General features: G+C 39.6%; 3 protein-coding genes across 3 annotated transcripts; all 3 read left to right on the forward strand.

Moving 5' to 3' along the window:
* Positions 1-5,327: 5,327 nt before the first annotated feature.
* On the forward strand, positions 5,328-6,921 carry foxq1a (forkhead box Q1a). The gene has a single exon (XM_077615935.1). It carries the CDS (start codon positions 5,445-5,447, stop codon positions 6,198-6,200), a length of 756 nt encoding a protein of 251 aa, XP_077472061.1. The 5' UTR covers positions 5,328-5,444; the 3' UTR covers positions 6,201-6,921.
* Positions 6,922-8,029: 1,108 nt separating this feature from the next.
* foxf2a (forkhead box F2a) lies at positions 8,030-10,709 on the forward strand. Its single transcript, XM_077615934.1, has 2 exons — positions 8,030-9,091; positions 9,801-10,709. The coding sequence occupies exons 1-2, from the start codon at positions 8,200-8,202 to the stop codon at positions 9,989-9,991; spliced, it is 1,083 nt and encodes a 360-aa protein (XP_077472060.1). The 5' UTR covers positions 8,030-8,199; the 3' UTR covers positions 9,992-10,709.
* Positions 10,710-14,968: 4,259 nt separating this feature from the next.
* On the forward strand, positions 14,969-17,109 carry foxc1a (forkhead box C1a). Its single transcript, XM_077615933.1, has one exon. It carries the CDS (start codon positions 15,121-15,123, stop codon positions 16,609-16,611), a length of 1,491 nt encoding a protein of 496 aa, XP_077472059.1. The 5' UTR covers positions 14,969-15,120; the 3' UTR covers positions 16,612-17,109.
* The last annotated feature ends 9,857 nt before the right edge of the window (positions 17,110-26,966 follow it).

The raw sequence follows: 26,966 nt of genomic DNA on the forward strand, positions 1-26,966 counted from the left end.
AAGATGCTTTTAATTGTTAGAATTTCTCAACATTTTCCACTTGACTAGAAGGCATGCTTCACATGAGAGCACACCCAAAATGGTAGTAGATCCCTTAAGGTATGGTTACATCGCGAATGGTATTTTGTTTTGAAATATTTCCATGACCAGACATTGTCATAGCAATGTCATGTCAACAATCTCAGCATATTCCAATTTAATTTTACTCATGTATATAAACATTACAACAAACCTCTCCTATGAAGTCAGTTTCAATTGTTGGTGTTTTCTTGATTTAAAAATGTCATGGAATAAATGGACATACGAGACTGTTTGAAAAAGAAGGCATGCCATAACCACACCCTTAAAAAAAGAACGATTTAAATTTATGATAGTGAGGGTGCCTTCAAAAGGTGGGTGCAAGAGCAGTCTAGCATGGCCTCACGCAACTATTGTCTCTGTAGATATGGCACACTGATTACTCCACAGTATTTGTGCACAGCTGGCTCACAGACTTGCAACAAAATGTAGAATGGTATAAGTGATTCTTTCAACCCATAACCCTGTGCAATGTGTGAAGCTCTGAAAATACAGCATTGAGTTGATTTTTTTTATATCTAAACTGAGATCAGGAGAGACGATAAATGTTTGGCGGCTGCTGGTTTTGTGACAAATGTGTTTAAAACCTGCAAGTGTAAATATTTTCGCGTTGTTATGTTCTGATACAAATGATCTTCCTTCAAGCAAATTGGATGCCAGCCATAGATTGTCAGATTTGAATGTTTATCTGCTATTTATCTCGGTTATCATGTTAACTGTTTTGTGACTCTAAAAAAAGTTTATGACAGTCTTTCCATGTAATTGCAAACCAATACACATTATACCTTGTACACAACAAATAACAAACAGTTTCAGTTGAGTTTTTAATGCTACTGTATTACATTTGTATCATTATTAGATGCAAATTTAAAAGCAAAATTAGTCAAATTTAGTCTTTTTCTTTTTAATCTTAGCATTATCTATAAGTGAATGTTTTAGAGTCCTGCGAAAGACACCAAAGTTCAATTCATACAATGATCCAGATGCATTCAAATACCAAATTGAAAGTGATGATTTGAATGCTTCAATAATGCATTGGTGAATAGGAAATATGTTGCAATCATTTTGATTCCTGGCAGTTAAGATTTTTATTTCTGGCAGTTAAGAGATTAGAGAGAAGAGATGACTTTTCCTTTGTATTTTCATAGTTTGCCTTTGAATCATTCTCATGGTTGTGTAACAGCATTATTGTGTGTACCTGCCCTTAAGATCAATAATCAGTACATCGTGGTGGTGCTTCTGCAACTGTAGTACAAGTAAGAACTTGCATCTACATACATTGAAGGCTGCATGCTTCAAACTGTACCCGGAAGATTTTTGGGCATTTGGCCGATTAAAAGTAGTACTTCAAATGACCGTGAAATTGCGTTTATTATTTTGATTCTTGGAGTGAATCCAGGATGCCTATGCTACTGTTTATGGTTTTAGCGGCGTAATCATCTGGAAATCATCTTGACCCTTCTGACTAACAGCCGCCTCACACGCAAAGATCTTTTGTTTGTATAGACAGCGGGAGCCCTCGAGCGGGATTTATACAAACCGAAGTGCACACGTACCTAGGTAAAACTCTCAACGGGTTATTTTTAGATGCCGTGTGCAATCTGCTGCAACAGTTTACATGACTGAAATGCTTGGTGACGTTCATATAATTCATGTAATTACAAAAGGGTTTGCCTTAATCTATCACGCAAAGTACATTTTGAACGTCATGCAGGGCTTTTCCAAATTGCTGCTTTAATAATGCTGTAGTGTTTTGTAACTAGTTGCTGTCTTCTGAAGTAAGATTAAGTTATTTGGTAGCAACCCTGGAGTCCCGGCGAGTGGTTAGTCCGTCGGCCTCACAATTCTGAGCTCGAGGATTTGAACACAAGTCAGTCCTCGCTGTATGGAAATTTAATGATGTCCATTGGCTTGTGGGGGTTTTCTGTGGGTTTCCTTCCACATCCCCAAAACATGCATGGTAGACTGGTTGAACACTCTTAATTGCCCCAAGGTGTGCGTGAGGGATTTCCCTGCCTGGTGCCTGTTGTTAGCTGGGTTAGGCTCTAGCACCACCCATGACTCTTGTGAGGATATGCAGTTCAGAAAATGAATGAAGACATCTGATTATAATACTCATTAGTGCATCAGTGTACTGCATCAGATTTTTTCTTAATCTTTTAACACTGTGAATATTACTTTAGTTATTCATTTATTTATTTATATTATTGATTTGTTCATGATTTTGTGAATGATGTGTGCCTCGAGCACTCTACGTGCACAGTATATTAGTAATACGCCAATCAAATAGGTTGAGGTTGTTACGCACAACCAGACTTCATACACAAGGCGCAAAAATAAGATTAATGAATGAATAAAAAAGCGCTTCTCATAGAAATGTTCGATAATACATTGAAGACCTTTAACCACACTGAATTTTGCACAATACTACAATTGTAGTAACTGATGGTTAAACATATTTGTTGCCTTCAATACTGCATATTATAAACTACCTCATTTCATTTACATCTCCATTTTATGCTTGCCCCTGAAGATAATACATTCAACTTAAAAAACACAGACAAACTAACACCAGTAATACAGGTTATATATTATTTGAACAAACCCCAAACATACTTATATAATGTTTGACGTGTCTTCAATCTTATCCTGTTTGCTGGCTTGACATTAATCTTTTTTTTCTCTTTCTGTATGTTAGTTTGGAGCAAACCAGGACCGAAATTGCAATTTTTGGGTGACGTTGTGCAGACATTAAAATCATTTATAACTAAACAAACCCTGAAATGCACACCCATGTTTACATTTGGTCATCACTGTTTTTATTGTTAACAGTGATTAGTTTGTTTACACAGCAGTGTAATGAAGCGATTATACATTTTGCACATCCCTCTGAGGGAAACCATAATTACAATAAAATCCTTTTTGAAAACAAAAGAACAGCATGTCCAAATTCGACCTCATCAGTAGAGAAAGGTTCAAATCTATTGCAACAAGCGTCGCTGATATTGAATACTGATTCATCACATTAGCAGTGGTCTAAATTATGATATGTGAGAATCCTCTTAATTGGTCATTTATGAGGTTGAAATTAAATTTGTCTTCGGTATGTCATGCTAGTTTCAAATAAAACACCCTGCCATAAAAAGAGTACACAAATACAATTAACCATTTAGCCATGTAAGGATAAAAGTAGTGTAAATGTGCTTGTGCAATGACAGTGGTGTGCGAGTGATGAGTGCAGTTTTTTTGCAATATAAAGTTACAATGGTATGAAACACTGATCAACCGTCGTTGATTAATGTGCATACAACGAGGCTAAAATTTGTTCCTCCATTCATTTCAATTACGGACAAACGTGCACGTGTAAAGATGCTATCCTCAGTTCGTGTATCATCATAGAGAATGGACCTATACATGGTGCACAACGTTAACACGAAAATGAAAATTTTGTTAATATTCCAGTTGTGAATTTGCCATAGCGGAAAGAAATATTGAAAACTCCCCAAAAGGATATCACTTTTAAGTTAAGTCGGTCAACTTCTGCGTATGTGGTCAATTTTATCATCCTTTTCTCCACTATTTGGAGACATCTCCAATAAATATCCTTCATTTGTTTCTGAATGTGTGATGACTCATTTGACATTCGAAAATGGGTTTCGTTTCGTCTATTGGTATATGGCATTGTTAATTTTGACTGTGAACATGGTAGCAACCTCAGTTCGTGTATCCTACAGAGCAAACCAGCCGAACACAAAGATCTTGTAATTGGTGGAGGGCGGGACATCCATTGTAAACACAGAATCAAAACCAAAACTTTTAAAATGTTCTTCCTTGTTGGAATAATTTAAAAAAACATGCTTATTTAAGGTGTGTTTAAATGAGGGAGATTCAATAAATAATTGTAGTGCAAATATTACATAATCCTACTCCTTTAACTAAGGTTCAGAGTGCCATGCAAAAATGCAAGGCTTCAGTCAACACAAAGTCTACTGCAAATAGTGTGCTCTATGTATGTTTCTAGATTGTTTATAAACTGACTTCAGTTTTTGTTTCTACCTGCTGCAGTAGTAGGCCTCACAGTATTCCTGGATCTGCCATTCACTAGAGTGGAATAGTGAATCACTGAACCATTTTTTTTAACATGCAAATGTTATATGTTCAAAACAGGAGTGTCATTTGTGGCTTAACTTATTAAAATGTTTGTGGAGTTGCTACAGAAGCGGCTCCGTCATTTATCTCCTCTATCTATCTAGTATGATGAAAGCCGTAAACCACAACTAAAATATCTCCTCTAAAATGTGCAGACATGTCAGGGAGCGATTAGTTTAATCGTCTGATGTAATTTTGGTTAAACTGTCTGGAGCTGGAGCTGGCAGTAAATTATTATTAATTTTAATAACACTTCTCAAAATACAGTATGACCTTGAAGAATAGTCTTGGCAGGAAACTGTAATCCTACCAAGAAATAGTAGACTTGTAAAATTTTATAGAGGGTGCTGGCAGGAATCAGATAACTCATTGGCTGCCACTGACGACGACAGACGTCCAATCAACTTTGACAACAACTAGTCCCAAATTGGATTGGAAGTCAATCACCATTAATGGCAGTGAAACATGATGAAAAGTTGAAAGGAATATTATGTCTATGGTTGATTAAAATAATTAATTAAAAATAAAGATTGATAAATATCTTGTTTATTGTTGTCGGTGGACTAACCCTGGCACCAAGCAGAGGAGGCAGAATCTATAAGACAAACAACAGCGGCGTCCTGTTGGACTATATTGGGGATTCAAGTGCAGCTTCATGTATAAAAATAACAAACTTCCTCGATTTGAAAGCACACACCACCTGCTTGTGTTAGGTGTAATAACACATGATATTTCCACAGGTAAGGCTGTAAAATGATAGGTTCCCTGCCATTATGTCTTCACGAACATATAGCAGGGCGGGCAGCTCAAAGTTGCCTCAGGCCAGAGGGGAAGGGGAGCCTGAGAAACTTATTTAGAAAAACTAAAGAGAAACCAGAGAAACTAATGTATTTTTCCCTCATTATTATTGTTCAGTTGGTAGTTTTTTTGTTCTTGGTATTTTTTGCCTTGTGCCTAAAGGGGTCTAGAAACGCCCTTACATGTACTAACAAGTACGGTGTCTAGTGCAGTGTTATGGAGATGAAATTTAAATTGTGCAGTAATGCGCAAAAACATTTAAGGAATCACCCGCCCCGCCCATTTGGGTTGTCCCCGAGGTGAGCTATAAAGTATCACTGAAGCAGGTTGTAGGTAAGAACAGGAATCGCACAGGTACAACAGCTATATACAGGGGAAAGACCGGCGCGGCTCCTCAAAGAACACAACAAAAAGGGGCCATGAAGCTTGGAATCGTGTGCGGGAACCACCACACCACAAACCTCGATGACACCAGCACCATCCCGGCGGAACCGAGGGAGTGCGAGGAGCTGGGATCGGATGGCGACTGCGCGGCGCACAGTCCCCTGACGGGCAAATCCAAGCCGTACACGCGCAGACCCAAACCACCCTTCTCGTACATCGCCCTCATCGCCATGGCCATCCGGGACTCGCCGTGCGGACGCCTTACTTTGGCCGAAATCAACGAGTATCTCATGAACAAGTTCCCCTTTTTCCGAGGCAGCTACTCGGGCTGGAGGAACTCGGTGCGCCACAACTTGTCGCTCAACGACTGCTTCCACAAAGTACTCCGGGACCCCACCCGTCCGTGGGGGAAGGACAACTTCTGGATGCTCAATCCGCACAGCGAGTACACATTCGCGGACGGCGTGTTCAGGCGTCGGCGAAAGCGCATCAGCATCCAGCTCAGCAAACAGCAGGAGCGCGTGCGAGATGAGGAGGAGGAGGAGGAGGGGGAGGAGGGGAAGGGTGGCTCCACGGACGGACCGCCGAAAAAGTTCTCGAGTTCCTTTACGATAGACAGCATCCTCAGCAAGCCCTTCAAAAGGGACTCCAATTTCGCCGATCACTTCGGGGTTGTAATGACGCCGTTTCTAACTCCACCTGCCTCTTCGCCATACATCCACTCGAGCGGCTTCATCCAATTTGGAGCAGCGCATGCGCACAACTGCGGGCTTCACCTAGAAATGGCGTGACCTTCATCCACAATAATTCCCGACCATTACTGAGCCGAACATCTTTTACTCCACCCAAAAATAATAGAAGTCATGGCGATCTTGCCTCAACCTATACACACCAATTTATTTATTCAGTGTATATGACCTGATTAGTTTAGCAGAGAAGATATTATTATGTTATGAATGAAATCTGTGGAGCTTGTTATTTTGTAGACATCAGTGTTTCCTACGCCTCACTTTTGTTGTTGTTGTTTTTGGTGATACTGTTGTCTTTCTTAATTGTTACTGGTTGATTATTATAAAGGTGTGTTTTTAAAATGTCTTTTAAAAAAATAAATAAAGTAAAAAGACAAATGTATTTCAAGTATATATATATATATATATATATATATATATATATATATATATATATATATATATATATATATATATGGGCACGTATGGAAGATTCTAGCATTCTTGACCTCAATGTCAGTGAAAGCAAATTGCATTTTTTTTTTGGTGCCAAGCTGATCCCACAATGAATGCGTAGAAATTTTTGAAAACATGGCTAAATTGGCCCGGCATGCAGTATGATGGGCTGAATTTCAAAAGAAGAATATACATCTGTGTTGGCTGCAAATGATTTCAGTGCATTTGACAAAGCATTTACTTACTTCCGTATATTGACTTTACATAATTGCATTGTTTGTTTTCATGACACTATTGTGTAACTTCTAATAAAACGTACCAAATGCTATCTAATTGCAATGAATTTTAATTATAAGGGGCATCCATAATAACAATACATATTCATTCTATTCATTGACACCGTCAAAACACCTCCCCAGCCCCCAATTTGTCCTTGAAAGGACTTTTCTAAGCAAGTAATATTGATAAAGATGAAAGTATTAGATCTTTGTAAAAAAAAGAGAAATTAATCAACAGTAGCGATGCAATGTCAACAATAAAATTGACTTGTTCTCTGATGATTGATGTCCAATCCATTTTGACTTGTCAGAGCTGGCACTGAATGATGACTGCACGTCCCAGCTCAAATTGATTGGACATCTATCGCTGACAATGGCAGTGACTGTTAAAGTTACTCGTGTGTGGAATTTTGGAAGCAAGTCAAATGCCACCGTAACGATCTCGGAAATAGGCTGCCTAGCTTCAAAATAAAAGTCTAATAAAACTTGGGCAACATGAGGAGAACTGTGTAAGAATTTTATTTTGAAGGTGATCAACAATTGCATTTGTCTTAATAATTTAGCCCTGGGGTTGTCTTTTACCATAGTAAAAACAATACTCACTGCAAGGATTTTTCTTTTCTTTGTGTGTGTGCGTGTGTGTCTCAAAAATGTTGTCAATGCAAACGTAAGAGCATTTTTTACGTTAATATCCACCTAATAAATCAATAAGTTCAATGCTTATTAAAACAATGCAATACCATATTTAGACGATGACGCAGATACAATAAAAGGGCGTCTCGTTACCTTTTAAACTGGTTTAGTGTGACTCAAAATGAAATAAAAAGATGCCCTAAAAGCATCTAACGCAGCAGACATTCTTTTAAAATGAAACCAATTGCACTTGTTGCGTGCAAGTTCAAATTATGGTTAAATAAAGATGTTTTTCGACAGATAATGTCGCGATCCGGATCGCAAATAAAAGAGGAAAGGGTGGGCAGGAGAAAGTGATGGTGGTGTGTGCGTGGGGGGATGTGTGGGTGTGTTTGCCTCTTCCACTCCGCAATCTTGTGTCCGGCTTCTTGCCTGGATCTTGTCCAGATGGGAGGGAGTTGATTTTCTCGGGATTTTTTGGAGGGCTCGCAAATTTTGAGAGGGGCAGAGGCAAATTTGGAGAAGTACTAGGTGGTCCACTTGCTGTTTGGCTGATGTTCGAGCAAAGACCAAGGGCTTTGGTGGTCTTTGCAATGGACAGAGCCGAGGAAGAGGATGCCAGATCGGAGATTATTGGGCAAAAGACGGCAATTAGTCATCTTTTGTATTAAGAACGCGATTGTCTTTGTTGCAAGATGACGACCATGAGTCCTCTGCACGGTCATTTGGATCCAAACGTCGCGCGCTCCTCCCCGGCTGCCGGAGCGCATGACGCGCCGGCCAAAGCCAAGCGCGGCAACTCAGGGCTGAGACGACCCGAGAAGCCCCCCTACTCTTACATCGCCCTCATTGTCATGGCCATCCAGAGCTCTCCCAGTAAGAGGCTGACCCTGAGCGAGATCTACCAGTTCCTGCAGGCGCGCTTTACCTTTTTTCGAGGCGCCTACCAGGGATGGAAGAACTCCGTCCGGCACAACCTGTCCCTCAACGAGTGCTTCATCAAGCTGCCCAAGGGCCTCGGCAGACCCGGCAAGGGTCATTATTGGACCATCGACCCGGGCAGTGAGTTCATGTTCGAGGAGGGCTCGTTTCGGCGAAGACCTCGCGGCTTCCGTAGAAAATGCCAAACGTTCAAACCCATGTACAGGATGATGAACGGCATCGGGTTCGACTTCCAGGCCGCGTCGGGCCCATTAGTGTGTCACAATGGTTACAATTTGGACTTCAACTCGATGCCTCACGGGGGTTTCGAAGGTGTCACTGGGGGGCATTATGTGTCCTCCGGTTCCGGTTCGTCATACATGAGCGCGACCCCCAATGTGGACTACATTTGCCCGGATAGCGGCGGCAGCTCGCTGCAGTCATCTCCGGCCTTGGTGGGCTCCGTGGACGGTCAAAGTTTTTACGGCAATGCGGCATCCCACTGGAGTTCGTCTGCTGTTTCTCCGTATATTAAACAGCAGACTCTGGCGACTAATAACGGCCCCGGTGCAGCCCACGGTGCTCTGCACACACACGGGATGGCGTCGTCTTCTCTGGATCAAAGTTATCTTCATCATAACGGACGAGATTCTGCTGACATTCCAGGTATGTAAATATGAAGTGTGCACTGCGTACAACATGCCTTCTTTTTCAAACGTGAAAAACATTTTTTTAAATTTTCTTCTTCTTTGTTTTTGCACTTCAAATGGTAGCCAATGTTTTTATTTTGCATCCTTCTGTTGCATTTTCTATATTTTTTCTCTGTTTCGTTTCAATTTTCAGTAGATTGGACTTTGAATTGCAATTCATGTTTTGCACATTTATGCACACAGAAAAAACACCCATGCAAGAAGGCATGAGTGATATGAAATTGTATTGCAATTAATTTAAAAATGTAAAAAATAGACACTTGCAACGACATGCATGACACAATCTCAAATTTAATCAACTTATTCTAATTTTGTGTTCAATTTAAAAGAAAAAATGTAATGAAATAAAAATACTTATGTATATATTTAGAAATATTTTTGCGCATTGAATGCCATTCCCTCTATTCAAATCAATGAAATAATGTATTCCAAACAATCAACATATCAAATAGACAGTTAATGCATTTTTATACCAACAACCAGGGAAAACTTGCAATAGGTACCTTAATTACTGAGTATACGTGTCTATATATCTTAAATGTAAAAAAATAAAATAAACTTTCTGCATAATATTCTGCATTTTGCACCATTATTTAAAGCATGAAATAAATTTTTAGTTGATTAAAGTTGTATTTACGCACCAAATATTTGCTGTTTGTTTGCAGCTGGATTGTCTCGGTACTCCAGCCATACCAGTGCAGTGTGTGAGCGGAAGGATTTGGTTTTAAGCCTCAACGGGATGTCCTCTCTACATTCGGGCACTGGAGCGTCTTATTATCATCCTCATCACCATCACCATCATCAACTGCACCATCACCAGAGCCCATATCAAGACGTCAAGCCTTGTGTCATGTAAACAAGAACATTTGACAACGTGACATTTTCTCCCTTAAGTGAAAACAGTGGTGACATTCTACATAAAAAAATGAAGAAAAAAACAATGTGATCGATAATGGCAGCAGACCTGATGGTTCACATACTGGAAAAAAAGGCATACACGCACAATAGGTACATCATTTTGATATATTAATATTAGGGGGTACAATTGTTAATTTTTTGATGATTCTACCCTGATTCGAGGTCAATAAATAAAAGGATATTAGTATATACATATTTGACCTACAACAAAAAATGGTAATTTATCATTGTAGACACGACACATATCCATCCTTTTTAACAAAACGGTATCTAAAAGATGACAATGTTGTTCGATTAGTTTGGTTTGTTGCCTATAAATAATTCATACAGGGTTCAGATTATTACAACCCTAATTAATATTGTGGGGAATGTAATATCATGAAGTAACTCAATACTTTGTAAATTTAAATGTTTATATGTTATATTGCTATCGAAAAACCCCAATCTCCCTTTTAAGAAACACCATTCTTTTTTTTCCTATCTAAAAGTTCTTTCCCCTGTTAATGAATTTGAATTTGAGGGGTTCATTTCACAGTGGACTTAATGAAACACCTTTTGTACTATTTTCATTTAATGAGATGCACATGAACATTTTTTTTACTTCATGCACTTAATGTTGCTGAACAGGGCCAATAAAGGAAAGTATTTTATCAAAACTTTGTAAGCATCATTATTATTATTAATATATAGGCAAATGTTAATACATGCAGTGGCCTACAAATATTGCTGTTGGTTTTCATTGCTTTTGTTTGTTCAATACAGCTCTTTTGCCTTGCTATTATATGTTGTTGGTCGTCTCCTATTTATTATTTTTTTTAAACTTTTTAAGTTTTTAAGTAAGCAATGTGTCATTGAGCATTTCACGGTAGGGTTTTTTTTTTTTTAGTTTTGGAGACGATTCCATGATTCCATCGGTAATTAAGGTGTTGCAAATCGAATTCGATAGCATTCGAAGTCCAAGTTAAAAACCAAACAACCTGGTTCAATACTTTCCTTGTCCTCTCCAAGTTTTGTCAATGTGCTGCCCTCTATTGTTACTCCTGTGCAAGCAATCATAACCAAGTGCTCTTGTTTGAATAATTTAAATTGAAAACATACCAAAAACATTAAAATTTAAAGTAGCTCATAAATATTCAGAATGTTATTGTAAATCCCACTTTAAATAAAAAATATCTTCAAGCTGATGAGTCATTCCGTTAGCAGCACTGTGGGGAGAGCAAAAATGAAACTCCAAGCGTACAGTTGGTATCAAAAACAAATAAACGTGCACTTTCATGAGAGCACCAAATATTCAGGTGCTATCTAACCCTTGATGATCTTTTATTTAAAATGTCATTTGGGCAAATAAGAGAAAAAGAAGGGCAGACCTACAAACACCACTACACTGTTGTTTCTTGTGTCGTTATAACCATTTTTCCAACATTAATCTTACCTAAAACCTATACAACTCAGTTGGATTTTACTCATTCTGTGCCATAGGCTAAAATTTTGGACAGATATTAAGTAGGAAGGGAATGAATGAGCACTGCTCTCCCGATAAAATGAATTGGATGTCTATCACCATTAAGGGCAGGAAACGAGTTCAAATAAATAAACTATTGGATGGGTGAAAATAAACTGACATAATTTGGTTGCATGTTAATGGTTACACTCTAATTTGCCCCGAGGTATGAGAGTGAGCGTGAATGGTTGTCCGTCTCCTTGTGCCCTGCGATTGGCACGCCACCAATTCAAGGTGACCCCTGCCTGGTGCCCGAAGTCAGCTGGGAATAGGCTCCAGCTCCCCCAGTTATCCTTGTGAGGATAAGCGTTTCGGAAAATGAATAATTGCATGTGCTCCTATTTAAAAAGAGCTCATAAATCATTGGGAAAAACAGCCAAACCTAAGTTATAAAAGGATTTGAATCAGAAAGGCTAAAGGCCCACTTTTGTCATAAGCTAAAATTATTATGTTGCTCTATTCTTTTCATCACACAAAAAAAAAATAACAGGGGTGTGTAGATTTCTTATCAAGTAAATATTGGTTCAGATAGTAACCCATCTACAATGTCTAAAAAAATACATATTTTCAAATTTGGGGATGTCTTAATGAAATGCATGAAGCTGAATGGTGATTATATCGAGTCTGTGATTGAGAATAAAAATATAAGAAGCCAATAATTATCAGTTTAATATGATGTTCTGAACAAAATATACAACCTTGCGTGTCTTCATTGCTCAATCACATCATGGAAAAGGTATTTTTCTTGCTTTCACACAAAAAGGAAAGAGCACTTTTTTCCCCTTCAAAGTTAAATATGGACATGGCAAATTTCTTAAGAGTTCTGATCATAGGGAAAATATTTGCCTTTTTATGAAGCCAGTTATACATAATCGCTTACAAGCTGTTAGGGATGTCTGTGATGATGGAATTAATGATGACAGGAGGAAGGGCAGGCACTCAGGGATACTCACATTTGATTGGCTAAAAAAGTCAACATTGATTAAATGTCTGCCCCCATGTTAGGGTGGCAACTTCCTGGAAATACATGATTTTACCTACTTTTCTTAATTATTAAACATCAGAAAAGTTGCATTCGTTTTTTTTTTTTTCATTTTATAAAATAAAGATTCATCTGCCTCGAATGCACATGTAAAAAAGGATGACCATAACTTGTAGTACTTAATTAGACCACTAGCCAGCAGCAGCGTGTAATAAGTGTAAATAAATCTGGTTGTTAATTTAATGCAAAGGTCATGCTGAAGTTGGCGTCGCTATGTATAAAAATGTCCACACTAAGACCACCGTTAACACTCAACAACACGTCTAAGATTCACCAATAGCCCTATAAGTTCAAACGTATTATATTTGATACATGCATTTGGGTAATGTGATAATTTTGCCATCATCAAAACTGATATATCACATGACTATGATACAAATTACTTTTTACATTTTGTAGTCTTTCTGTTCCAAGGGGGCATTAAAGGCTCAGAGTTTAAAGAATTTTAAATTGCTGTCAATTATTTAGTGGTTTGGCCTTTTTAAGGGTTAATGGCTAACATTGCTGACACTGAGGTGGGTGTAGGCTGGCATTCATTCCATTTTACTGGCAGTGAAAATTGACAATACCTCCCATTTCAGTGTCATTCACTAGCTATGTGGAGCATTTTAAAAATTCTCTTTTTTTGAATGACCTACTTTCTGTCTGTTTTTTTCCAGACATCCTCATTGAAATACCCTCTCAACACATTTTAAATTTGATCCAAACCAACCTCCTTATTGCTCAATTTATGTTACCATAACTGGCAACTAAAGATAATCAATAATTAACAGATGGTGGCCAGCATATTAATTATCTGACTCACGTCACAGATATCAAAGCAGACATTGCACTCTTTGCATGTCTTTTTTATCCTTTTCGAAAGTTTGTGATATGCTTCTGAAAACCTCCACAGTCATTAAAAATAAATAAAAAGTAACTGCAAGCAAAGGTGCCACATATCTGGAGAACCAAAGAACCTAAACTCTATTTCATTGATTTACTCAACTAGAGTACTGAATATTTAATATATTATGGGTGCAGATCACAAGAGTTACTGAGTTGGTTGTAAAATTTCTTTTATATAAGTCGTAAATTGATAGTACTTATACTTTTTATCCACACGTGTTTACCTTGCCCACCTCTGGTTCAATTGGTATGGCTTATTTCCAGTTTTTCCTTGAAATTCTCCTTTCTGTACGCTAGAGAGAGCCACACTCACGCTCATGACGTTACCTCCCATTTATTTTATTTTAAAATTGAACAGTGCATTTAAAATGATCTAGCTTACAGTATACTAAACCTTTGAATTATTAAACTAACTCATATTTACATAATTAAGATTTTTAAATTTATAATGTGTGAACCTACAATCATTTTCCACTCACCTGAATAATACCATAGGCTATATCTACATACATCATGGATGTTTCGATTCAAATCCTATTTTCGTATATTGCAAAAGACATACCTACAACTACAGGCTGAATAACCTCAATTGTGCAAGATTTAAGTGCGCCTGTGGGGTGGCCAGCTTTGTTAAATAGAAGGCCCGTCGCGGGCTGCGTATGCAAACAGCCTCGGGGCGGTGGAAAAAGTTCATGCCCGGGTCCATGTAAGGAGAAACCGTCCGAGCACTGCACGGACATTTTAATTAAGACGACGTGCAAAGGCTTATGCACTCATATTAAGAGTGTAACGTTGCATCACGGTCAATTTATGGACGATTTCACGGTGCACATTAAAGCCCCTATTGATGGGCTTACTCGTTGCTTTTTTCGTCTTTTTTTTAAAACTTTCACCAAGAAGGAAAAACATCTTAGGGATGACTTAGAAAATACATTCGCCTATCTTAAAAGTTATCGAATTGAAATGAATGTTTTGCAAGCGCACCCCCTCCAAAAAAATAAAAAAACAACAACAAAAAACACCCTCTAATTGATTATACGGTCTAACCATGATGCTAAAACACCATTTGGTCCCCTGCATTTTAAAGCCCACCCCTGAATAAAATTTCACACCCCCCAGCCCAAATTTGCATTTTAATTCCATCACTTAATGAGCCAGATCTGGTCATTGATGTCACTTTTGCAACAGCAGCCTTTTGCTGTCTTTAGGATCAGAATTGAGAAATTTAAAGAGACGGCCACATAAGTTGCGGTGACACTTCTGACATCTTTAGGTGATCATTTCGCATTCGGGGGATAACTTTATCGGCTTGTTGTGACTCGACGTGGGCCCGAAACGCGCCTCTATACCACCCCCACCAGAACCCAGGGCCCCCCTCCTCGGCCACATTTCCTATTGGACGACGGTGGTCCCGGGCGAGGAGGAGCCTCACTGGCAGCAAAAAGGAGGAAAGAATTTAACTGCGCAAAAGTCCTGCGTGGTGACGGATGTCCAAAGTCCAGAAGTTTTTCCCGCACGCTCTGAGATGGGGACGGCTTAAAAAACAGCAAGCGCTTCTTTTTTCTTTTCTTCCGTTTTGTATTATTGAAAAGGGAGCCGGGACTTGTTTTGGGCGCAGAGGAAGCCGACTTTTGCCATGCAGGCGCGCTACTCCGTCTCCAGCCCGAACTCTCTGGGCGTCGTGCCGTACATCAGCGGCGACCCGGGCTACTACCGCGCGGCGGCCGGCGGGGGATACACGGGTATGCCCGCGCCGATGAACATGTACACCCACGCCGCGCACGACCAGTACCCGGCCGGCATGGCGCGCGCCTACGGACCGTACACCCCACAGCCCCAACCCAAGGATATGGTGAAGCCCCCGTATAGCTACATCGCGCTCATCACCATGGCCATCCAGAACTCACCCGACAAAAAAGTGACCCTGAACGGGATTTACCAGTTCATCATGGAGCGCTTCCCTTTCTACCGGGACAACAAGCAGGGCTGGCAGAACAGCATCCGCCACAACTTGTCTCTCAACGAGTGCTTCGTCAAAGTGCCGCGCGACGACAAGAAACCCGGCAAGGGCAGCTACTGGACCTTGGACCCGGACTCGTACAACATGTTCGAGAACGGCAGCTTCCTGCGCAGGCGACGGCGCTTCAAGAAGAAGGATGTGATCAAGGAGAAAGAGGATCGGCTCCAGAAGGACGCGCCGCCTCGTCCGTCGCAGCCGCAGCCGCAGCCGCAGCAGCAATCTCGGGACCAGGAGCAGGCCGGCACGCAGCCCGTCCGAATCCAGGATATTAAGACGGAAAACGGAACGGCGACGCCCCCACAGGCTAACTCGCCCACCTTGAGCGCGGTTCCCAAAATCGAGAGCCCTGACAGCAGCAGCATGTCCAGCGGGAGCCCGCACAGCAGCATCCCGTCCAATCGCTCCTTGGTGGGCATGGAGGCCTCCGAGCAGCAGCATCCCCACCACCATCACCACCATCAGCAGCAGCAACAACAGCAGCAACACCAAGCGCAAGGCTTTAGCGTGGACAATATCATGACCTCCCTCAGGGGGTCTCCGCAAGGGGCGAGCGAACTGCCCTCGGCGAGGACAGGTATCGCTCCGTCGTTGTCGCTCAGCTACTCCCCGAGTCAGACCTCCGCGTACGGGTCCCCGTGTAACCAGAACTCCATCTCCACTACCTCCAACGCCACCTACCATTGCAACATGCAGGCCATGAGCTTGTACGCCGGGGAGCGGGCCAGCCACCTTTCAGCCCCCAGCACGACCGTGCCGGACGAGAGCCTGCCAGATTACTCGGTCACCACCACCTCGTCGTCCCTGCACGGCGGCGGCGGGGGCGGTGGGGGCCTCAACTCTGGCCAGGAGGGCCACCCGCACGCTCACCAGGGCCGGCTGACTTCGTGGTATCTCAACCAGGCCGGGGACCTGGGCCACCTGGGTGCTGCTTACCCGACGGCGCAGCAGCAGAACTTTCACTCGGTGCGAGAGATGTTCGAGTCCCAGAGAATCGGTTTGAATAACTCGCCGGTGAACGGGAATAACAGCTGCCAGATGTCCTTCCCCCCGAGCCAGTCTATCTATCGCACTTCGGGAGCTTTTGTGTATGACTGCAGCAAGTTCTGATCCCAAAGCGACCTCCAGCCAACTCCCGTCCTTCGCCCCCCACACCCGTCATTCAAATAGACTAATATGAGACAGAACAAACCAAAAAAAAGACTTGATCTTTCTAAACAGTGTTACCACAAATAACACGTAAGTCTCTCTCTATATCTTGCTCTCTATTTTTTTTGCTCCGTATGTTAAAATGTCATTTCTATTTTTCATGGACGTTAAACTTGCATATAGTAATTTATTTCCAAACTGTAGCCAGGATATTATGGACCAAACACACGCGCACGCACACGCCTAGACAGACACACACGCAACCACACACAAACACAAAGCAGTGTTTTCTAAACTGATTTACAAAAAAGTGTTCCATTATAAAAATGACTGAAGGAACGTGTATATCGCCGTATACTATTTGAAAGATACTTCACATGTTGATAAGTATTTTTATTTTATTTTTTTGGAAGGATTTTACTTGTTTGTTTAATAAATTGTCATTTTATGTGAGCTTAAGACGTTTTTGTTTTTTTGAAAGGATTCATACAAGGCTGGTGATATTTTACAATGCAGCCAACATTACTAAAATGATATTATTTATTTTAATAAGAAAAAAATGGTGACACGAGCAAAAACTCAAGTTATGGCTCTAAAATTATACAGTCACTGCACATGAATTCTCCTGACAGTTTACGCATGAAAAATAATGTAAGTATAGTTTTGGATGTCAAAGTATGCAAATATAGCTAATATTATAACACATACATCTACATATTATCCTTTTTTTAAAAGGAAAAAATCAAATTTGACACACTCGCTTAAAAGAAGCCCAAAAAGTCTGCTTTCTAAAATTAAAACGAATTTATTGGTTGCTTTCAAATATGGGATAGCTTTATTCACATTAACCCCCAACAACAACAAAGGGAAACACAAACTTTAAATATATAGAAATATGGTTTTTGTTCATTTTTAAAAAGACAACTAAATTTCATGTGGTGTTTTTCGAAGACAATTTTATAAGTCGTTCAAACTCATCTAAATAATAACAAAAATACGAGCACAAATAAGTACAAAGGCTGTTAAGATGCGTTTCACGCTAAGGTTCGCAATAATTACTTTTCCTTTGTGCAAATTGACATTTTGATAATTTGCAGGCACAATAATCATTTTTAAAATTTGTTTTAATACGTTCTCGTTTTAATGATTGACTAACTATTATTTTACCCTTTAGGTGAATTTCTCAAACCTGTTCCAATCCCGTAATAGTTCATCAACAAGTGTGTGTATTCTTTATTCACACGTCACAAAAAACAATTAATGTGTGCGTAGTGCAGATCAATTGTCAACTCGAATCCTTCACACCAGGAAAAGATCAATCAAAACAAAACCCACCAAAAGTGCCACATGCCCATTTGTTAACAAGCCTGACAGAAAGTCATCCCCGCATACCCCTCCTTTGTTTTGGCCTAATTATAACAAACAAGTGTCGTTTTAGTCCCAAAACGAATAAATGACGCTTTTCAAGGGTTCTAGGGCAGGAAGAAATAAAATCCAATCAGCGTGCTGGAATCGTTTTTCATGCATTGGGGGTCAAGAAAGAGCGTGACTGAGCCAACATAACCAGACAGAACCCCTAAACATTCCCCACAGAGAAAAAAATATATATGCCGTTTGCGAATATATATATATTTTTATAGAAACTGAGTTTGAGGCTTCGTTGTCTTAATTAAATGAAGGCCCGCTTTGTGTCTATTATGGGGGGCAGGAGGGTCCTTTGCATCTGGGGACCTTTTTTTTCTTCCACCCCTCTCTCTTTTTTTCTTTCCCGGAATGTTCCATGCACCACTTTTCTGGAAAGGGACATGCAGTTATGCCTCACTGCATACAAAAGCTGAATTATTCTCTTAAGAATCACTACAAGTCCGAATGTTATGTGCCATGTACTAAATATTATTATTTTTTATAAAAAAAGTGTTGTTTCATCATAAAGCGCAGTTGTTAGGAAAATATTAAATACATTTATAATACACCACTTAATAATGATAAATATCTAATCTTGTCCTGTATATAAGAAATGAATGGCCACATGAAACAAAAATAGTCTTTAAAAAATACATGCATTGAACAACAATATGATATAAATGTAGTATTTGGTATATTATTGCATTATGATGTGTATCGAAATAGTAAATCTACTTTAATGTGTCATAATGTGTTTGAAATATTTAACAAAAGCAAACATTTGATATTTTTTTAACCCCCCAATGTATTTAATTTTACTAAATGCACAAAAGCAATAAGAGCAATTTAAAACCACTCATTCGTTTCATAACGACAACCCCCCAAAATCTTTCATTTCCATATCTGTAATGTTAAAAAAAGGAAAGGCATAAGGACAAAAGGTATAATTGCGCCTGCCAGAAATATGGTTTACTTGAGATTAGCCCCCCGCTGTCTATTATGACTTATTGTCAGCCGATGCACGACCGCAAGCGAGGAGGTAAAATTTAACACACGTCATTAGCACCGCACTGACTTCCCAGGCGATGAATGAAGCGCAATTGAAGACGAGGCGATGCATGCACTTGTAGTCAAGTTGGAGGCCTCGTCGTGCACAATGCGTCACTTTGCAATCTCCTTGAGAGGGGGAGTCATTGTGGGGGTGCTTTGCACCTGCATGACCCACAGCTCGGCCCTTTGGCAAATGTTTTAGCTCCGGGTCAGCGTGTGCAGTGCAGCAGCTGAGTGCTCCGCATCTGCTTCCAATCCAAAGAGGCCATTGACGCCAATTGTGTGTGCAAGGAAGGTTAGGTAGGACGTGCAATACACGCACGTTACACCTGGACGACTGGAGGTTTGAGTGACCACAATTCCACATCTCGAGAAAAATAAAAAAGACAAGTGATATTTGTAAACATTGTCTTTTATGAAGCACGAATCATATAGTAGTAGTTGTTTTCATTATGTAGATATACGTAACTCAAATAACATAGTAAAAGTGATGGTCAAATCGAAGCTTATTAATAAAGTCAAGAGACAATGAAATGCAGTTGCAATCAAAATAAAGTGCATTTCAAAAAACAAACAAACAAAAGCTCAAAACGGAAATAAATAACTTGCTGCCTGATCAATGTGAGGTACCATCCAAATTAAGGTTGTGTGTATGCAGTCACAGGCGCGTCCTGGATTGGAAGCGGATGCGTGACACGAGAGGGCCCACTTTCAGCAGCCATTTGAGCCCCAGTTGGAGTTGTCCATTCGGTGTGGGGTGGGGGGCGTCACCCCTTGTGTTAATGCTAGGAAAACATTGATAGAAATGTTTTGGATATTTACAATGATAAAAAGACACATTATATATATATACAGACACCGATAGATATAGATACAGTATATATAATATTTTGTTCAAAGATGATAAAACGTCAAAGGGTTAAAAATATTAATCAGCAATTCTAATGTGTTCATTACATAACAATACTACAACAATTGTAACTGTAATTATTTATTATTAATAGTTTATCAAGAAAATTGTTTTTTTAAATATGAAAAATTGATTCAGATGAAAGTACAGATGCACCTGCATCAACAAGTAAAAGAAAAACTCATTCTCTAAATGTGAAATTATTAAAGTTTTACTCTTGAAACCTTTTTGGGAATGAGGAAGGTGAGCAAGGAGATGGAGAAGGTGCAGGGAAATGACCTGCTTCACCTCTTGCAGGCCTACCGTCCCTTTGGGGAGGAGGCGTGAGTGTCACAGTTAGCCGAGAAAGCAGACAGTGATGGATTGGACGACACTCCGTAGTGTTTCTTTTACTCCAAATAGAAACAAGACAATGCGGGGATGAAAACCTATGGGGACACTGTATTTGTGTGTCCGCGTGAGTGTGCATGTGGACACAGGAAAAGTCATCTAAAATGCCTTGACATGCGTCAGTGCCAACAAGTTACTGGCAGTAGCAGCCTACTACATTACTCGGCCAATTACAAAATCTTCTGTGTGTGATGTCTACAACAGACCATCTCCTCAATTATTTCTTTCTCTTCAATTGAATTTGGAAAGTCACGTAGCAGCCTGCAGTTGTGGCATGAAAATGATGAGTTGGACGCTGATGACACACACACACACACACACACACACACACACACACACACACACACACACACACACACACACACACACACACACACACACACACACACACTCACACACTCACACACACACACCCTCACACACACACACACACACACACACACATAAAGAGAGTGCAACTATTTACTTCATACCTAGCCTTAGTTTATATGTATTATGTATTTTATCGCTGTTATCATTTTTTTCCTGTAAATTGTCAGTATTTTCGATGGATTTAGGACAATCTTGATCTGAAAATGACTTCTGTTTTTATTTTACAGGTTAAAATAATATACTGAATTTAATTGTCTGATTTTTTTCTTTTTCTCTCCCTGACTTTTAGGGTGTTTCATTTCCTACAAGGAAAGATTCACATCCCACTTGTTTTGCCCCCTAGGTTGATTAGCCCTGATATAAAGCAAAATATGTCCATGCGTGTTGACAAAATAAACAAATTAACATGACCATAGCTTACCTTATTTATCAAATCCAATGTGATATTTGGATTTAGCACATCAAATTGGTCCAAAATCAATGAAAATGAATTGGCTGCTAACTCATTTTAATGAAATATTTATTCAATAGTATTATCTGGTGCATGGTGGGAAAAACCCAGGAAGGTAAAATTCCACACTGAAACTGAAGTCGGACCACAGAATGAAAACATTGATGTTTTATCTACTTTTGAATTTCTTTCCTGCATTCCCATCTGATAACTTGTCTGTATCCACTTGATATTGTTTTAATCAGGCAACTTGAGCAGGCATAATAAGGTGTTGTAACCAAAATCAGCTGTTCTTCATCAACCTGAGAGCAGATCGATAGTAACGCGTATCATTTTAATCAGGACAAGGTGCTTCTGAACTACTATGTGCACCCTTGACAATAGGGGCACGTGTGTGTGTGTTAAAAGGAAATGTATGTGAAAAAGCAACTCTATTAACTCATTAGCTGCCATCCGAGATGTTCCATATATTTCAAGTGAGATTGCTAGCAGTGAATGGCCATGGTTTAGTGCCATCACTGTCAATGATTTCACTGCTAAACTTTATTAGTTCTCTAATAAAGCACAGAGGTTCTACAACAAGAACAACAGGCTGAGCAAACGTCAATTTCAAATATCACCTGTCAGTTTCTGTCAGTGAACAATGTAACCTTTGACCCCCAGAGATTAAAAGCCTTCCTCCCAGTGGCCTTTTTAGTAGACCATTGTTTACTCTCCGGCAAGTTGACCCATTCACTTTATTTTTTTTCTTCACAGCACACATGCTCGATTGCATTGTAAGAAGCATTTGTGCAATAACAAACATTAGGACGGAGGAAACATTTCCACAATGATCATTTAGTACATAAGATCTAAAATATTTGGACACTCATTGTGATTCTTTATGAGAGTTAGTAAATATATTGAATGATTATTATTTTAGTGCGATTGTCATTGCTACACATCGAATCGTTTGATCTGCAATGGTCTCATTTATAGTGGGTATCATCGGGTTATCGTGGGTATCAACACCTGACTTATACACTGTAAGTACAATATCTTGAATTAGTTTTGTCTTTTTACATGTATATATATATATATATATATATATATATATATATATATATATATATATATATATATATATATATATATATATATATATATAACAGTATGTGATAACCCATTTTGATGACTTTTAGCAATACGTTGTGAAATTTACAGGAGAAATGACAGTATTTGACACACACTTATAGTGATAAATTGGATCAAACGTGAGTAGAGGAACCCTGCAATTTCAAAAAGTCACAAGGCAGATTTCCTTCCTCCAATCAAAATTAACAAAGACGACGAAGAGTCTCAAACATGGACTTCACTTCTCACGAGGCGTGCAGGTGTGAGGTGGACAGATTGTGTTTTTTTTCTCTGTGCAATTGCCGCTGATATCTCTGTTCCATCTCAAGGCTCTTGGCTCATGTAAACATCCCCAGAGCACGGGGCCTCTGATGTTCCCTTGCCATTGTATTTACAGCGACCAGTCGGGCACATACTTGTACGGAGAGACAAAGGGGGCGACGATGAACAATAGACAGTACATGGATGAGCGGTAACATTAGTCAAAGAGAAAAATTCTACATTGAAATATGATTTTTTAAATGAGATTGACCTCTTGATGCTGTAGACACTTCCGCAGCATCTTGCTCTCCTGCCAAACTTTCATATCTTTTTCTCTTCCTTATTTTGTATTTTTGAGTCAACTGCCAAATGGCAGTATTCTGCTTTGAAAAGTTCTGGATTACTACCAGGCTCTAGCAAACCTACAGACTGACTATAGGGGGTATACAGTGCTACCGGCATGCATAAAAAACCGGGAAATGGACCACTTTGTTTAACGTCCTGAGAATATGCGATCATGTCTGATCGTTGTTTTTCATGCAAATCTGGGCTGAAATGATGACTTCAGTATTTTCTTTGAATTTTGGATGTTACACCAAAACATATATATTTCTATGTATACGTTCAGGCCACATCATCGTTCAGCAACTGACTGTCTAAACTTGAGATAACTCTCCTTCAGAAAATTTAAACTAATCACAATGAATGTGAAGGGTTTTTTACGCAGTAGGATATATGTCCAGTCCCACCGACAAACAGGTATGGAAGAAATAGAAGGAAAAAAAGAAAACAATGTCTCAGCATTTTGAGGCCCTTGGCCACAACGATGAGTTCACTAAGAGTGCAACGCAGCACGCACAACCTCTATTCATTCTGCCAAAAGTTCAGGTCGTCTGCAGTGTGCAGCAAATGAGATGTAGCGTTCGCTTTTGGAAATGAGGCTTTGTCTCAAATGAATCTCGCGCAAGCAATCAGGCCCGTTTCCAATCAAACTACACGCAACGCTCCTAACATCAAAGATCTGAGCTCAGAGCAATTGTCTTCCCGCCCTCACTCCTTTCAAGCCACCGCTCCTTCCACTGGAAAGTGCAGAAAAATCCCCCCTCACATCAAAGTGCCAGACGGGGAAAGTCATTTAGCATTATCTTAATTGGGCTGCAATTTTAATAATGATCTTACACATTGGGACTGAAGGAGGAGCGGAGGAGCTGCAAGAGCGGTCATCTCTGCTCCCCTCGTCCATCGGGCCATGATTTACGATGACTTAATGCTTTGTTTACGCTCTGCTCATAACAGAGGGGGAGACCGCGTCAAGCGGGCTGCACAGTCGCGCATTAAAGCGCTGGGGAACCATTGGCGGGTTCGCTTCCTCGAGCGGACGAATCCAAACAAACAGCTTTGTATGGCAGCCACCGGCACCCAGTACAGAACGGCCTCCATTCTCAATCTAACCCATATTTATACAGCGATAGGAATGCGTCATAGTCAATTAATACACTAAACCATGCATACATGTCACTGATTAACTCATTTGCAGCAGTTGAGGATGATAGACATCTAATCACAGTACAAATGGACTGACTGGACCTCGATTGCCATCAATGGCACGGAAATATACTAATTGCCTCCTAGTCCTGGATATACATAATTATGTTTCATTTAAAATGCTCTATGCATACAATGCTGCTGATGATGTCTGCTTTTGTCAAATTGACCTCTCTTTTAGTACTTAATTTTTAGTAGCGCCTATTCACGCAGTGTCCTTACACTTATAACATTATTATTTACATTTGCCTTTCATATAGTAAAATTATTGTGAAAAAGTTCAAAATAAAAAAAATATTCTAAACAGATGAGTGAAACTCAAAGCTACCGTCTTTGTTGATGCGTTTCTTTTCACATTTTTTTCCTTCCACTTAATCTCTCAATATGCATTTGTACAGCAGTCTTTTGAACAAGCAGCTTCTTAAGAAAACACCTTTTGGGCTTCTCAGCCTTATAATGAACAGTCGACAACTGTCTTATGGATGTCTGTCACGTCAGCAGATGTAATATATGAATTTCTGAAATGACTGCCAAAAAAATTGGACTTATCAAGTGCATTCCAATTTATGTTTCCATACAATTGATACATTGGTATCATGTTTCTCAAAAGTACTGGTGCAGAAAACATGCAGGAGAAGAAATATTTGGGTGGTGCGAAAGTAAGGGAACACCAGGAAGTAACCAGGGGTCACTGCTGCCTTTATCTTATGGTTTACACAGTGCTAACCTCCCTAATACTGGCAGGAAAATGGGTGTTGTCCCACCACTTTCATTCAAAAGCAGTACATCTCTTGTCAAATACATTTAATGCTCTTCTATTTAAAATAAACCAATTTTTCCTTTTTTTTTTTCAACAGCAAATGGCTGGCGGAAAACATGGTTATGACAAGTAGGCTTTTTATTTAAAAAAAAAAACGACAAATCGCTCAAGGGTCGCCAAAAAATTCCAACATGACATCTCATAGCAGAAATATTATTCTCAGATGTATTATTTTATTTGTTCCATTTCAACGAAAAATCACACTTACGACAGGCCATTTAGAAGTTTGGTATGAAGATAAGAATGAGATCATGGCTTTAACTACATGGCCTTAAATAATAATGGACATGATTTGGAATCTTTAAAAAATGTTCATCGTTTGAGTGAACATTGGCTGCTCTTATTATCCCATGAAATGATGCAATTTTTTTCATGACACATTGTTCGTACAAATGAGACACCATTGGTTAAAACCTGCATCATCTTGTGGGCTATTAAAGGCAAAACACCTCCTGGTGCCTGACATGCCGAACGTGTGGCGTTTTTCTCCTTCTCTGTCTGAGCATTCAAAATCCAATTTGAAAATGCCATCAGATAGGCATTTCCTCCTCCTGCACCAGCAACCTCAGCAGACCACTGCTACATTCTTATCTTATCAGTAACAACAATCTCCCTTCATGCCCTAACAGGGAGAAAGAGTCATGAATAATAGGGGGAAAAAACCCAACAACTATTTTACCTCCGCTGCAAATACTATGCGCATTTAAAGTAACGTGCAGCTTCTTCACTCATCATCTCAGACTGGATCTTGGCTCCGTGTCAAGGCAAAGAGCATAAAGGAAAACCCCTCTTCTTGCTCTTAATACTCCCCCGACTTCCCCTTCTTTTCCTTCTCCCCCTGGCTCGGTGATAAGAGCGGAGAAGTGGAGAAGCGGGCCGTCTGGGTCTCGACAGGAAGTGCAAGCAATCGTCGGTGTTGTCCGTCAACGGCGAAGCCCGGGAACAATGACCCAGGGGCTCTTTTGCTGCTCTGTTTTCTGTGTGACTGACACAAAAACACATTTAAACGCACCACAAGTGGCCTGAAGTGGACTCTGTTCTTTCTTACCCACCATTATGGGATTATTATTATTATTATTATTATATGAAATGAATTGTGAATCAGTGGCACAAAAGTTGAATGTTTGACCTGCAAGATTCAGCAGGATTTCAGCTCAGTTAGCATCCAAAACAATAAGTACTCTAAAAAGTATAGAAAATGAAAATTTAATTAAGTTTGAGTATCTCAAAACAAAATCAAATTTGCTTGTATACATAGCCGAGAAATTTTTACTCACTAGGAGGCAGTTGTTGTGTTGGACAATTTCAATTTCCCCAATTAATTTTCTCACGAAAGTCGTAATAAACACCAACATGTTTTTCTTGTTAATATTTTTTTGTAGAATAAGAATTAAACATAATCGTTCATAAATTCTCGCCAATCTCTGGTTATCAAAAATGCCGCCGCAAATTCGAGACTGAACGGCATATACAAAATAATATGAAATAGCATCATTCTTCACATATACAATATAGGTAATATACTGTATAAATGCTAAATATATGACGCTTGCAGTGTATTTTCGGACTAGCTAGTCACTTGCTTTAAAAATTGACGCTCAACTGTTGCTTTTCTTGAGTCAAGTTGATATTATCTCAAACCTCCGAAACTACGATGTATCTGAATCCACATAAAAACGGCACGTGATCCATCTCCATGGTTTGTGCACATGGAATTTTACAAACAAACAACCGGGGGTTCCCTAGTTTTTGGTATGCCTGCCATTCAGCCTTTTAAGGTCCAATACATTACTATTTTGTGTAGGGCTAAGAACATGTGCGATTACGTGACTTTACAAGGAATGGTCAGCAATTATCATACTCACTGTTTTTCATTTAATGAGCTTATAATTACAACCTGAAATGCTTTTCATACGCATACACCCTTTTCACTAATGGTACGTGAAAATGTTACAATATGACTGAATAAGAGCTCACCCATGCAGTTGTGAAAGATTTTC

The sequence above is a fragment of the Stigmatopora argus genome, chromosome 12 (assembly GCF_051989625.1).
Source record: "Stigmatopora argus isolate UIUO_Sarg chromosome 12, RoL_Sarg_1.0, whole genome shotgun sequence".
Lineage (NCBI taxonomy): Eukaryota > Metazoa > Chordata > Actinopteri > Syngnathiformes > Syngnathidae > Stigmatopora > Stigmatopora argus.

Excerpts from the sequence above, each read along its gene's own strand:
- foxq1a (XM_077615935.1), top strand. The coding sequence starts at position 5,445 with ATGAAGCTTGGAATCGTGTGCGGGAACCACCACACCACAAACCTCGAT.
- foxf2a (XM_077615934.1), top strand. The coding sequence starts at position 8,200 with ATGACGACCATGAGTCCTCTGCACGGTCATTTGGATCCAAACGTCGCG. Across the intron at positions 9,092-9,800 it reads AGATTCTGCTGACATTCCAG|CTGGATTGTCTCGGTACTCC; the intron begins GTATGTAAATAT and ends GTTTGTTTGCAG.
- foxc1a (XM_077615933.1), top strand. The coding sequence starts at position 15,121 with ATGCAGGCGCGCTACTCCGTCTCCAGCCCGAACTCTCTGGGCGTCGTG.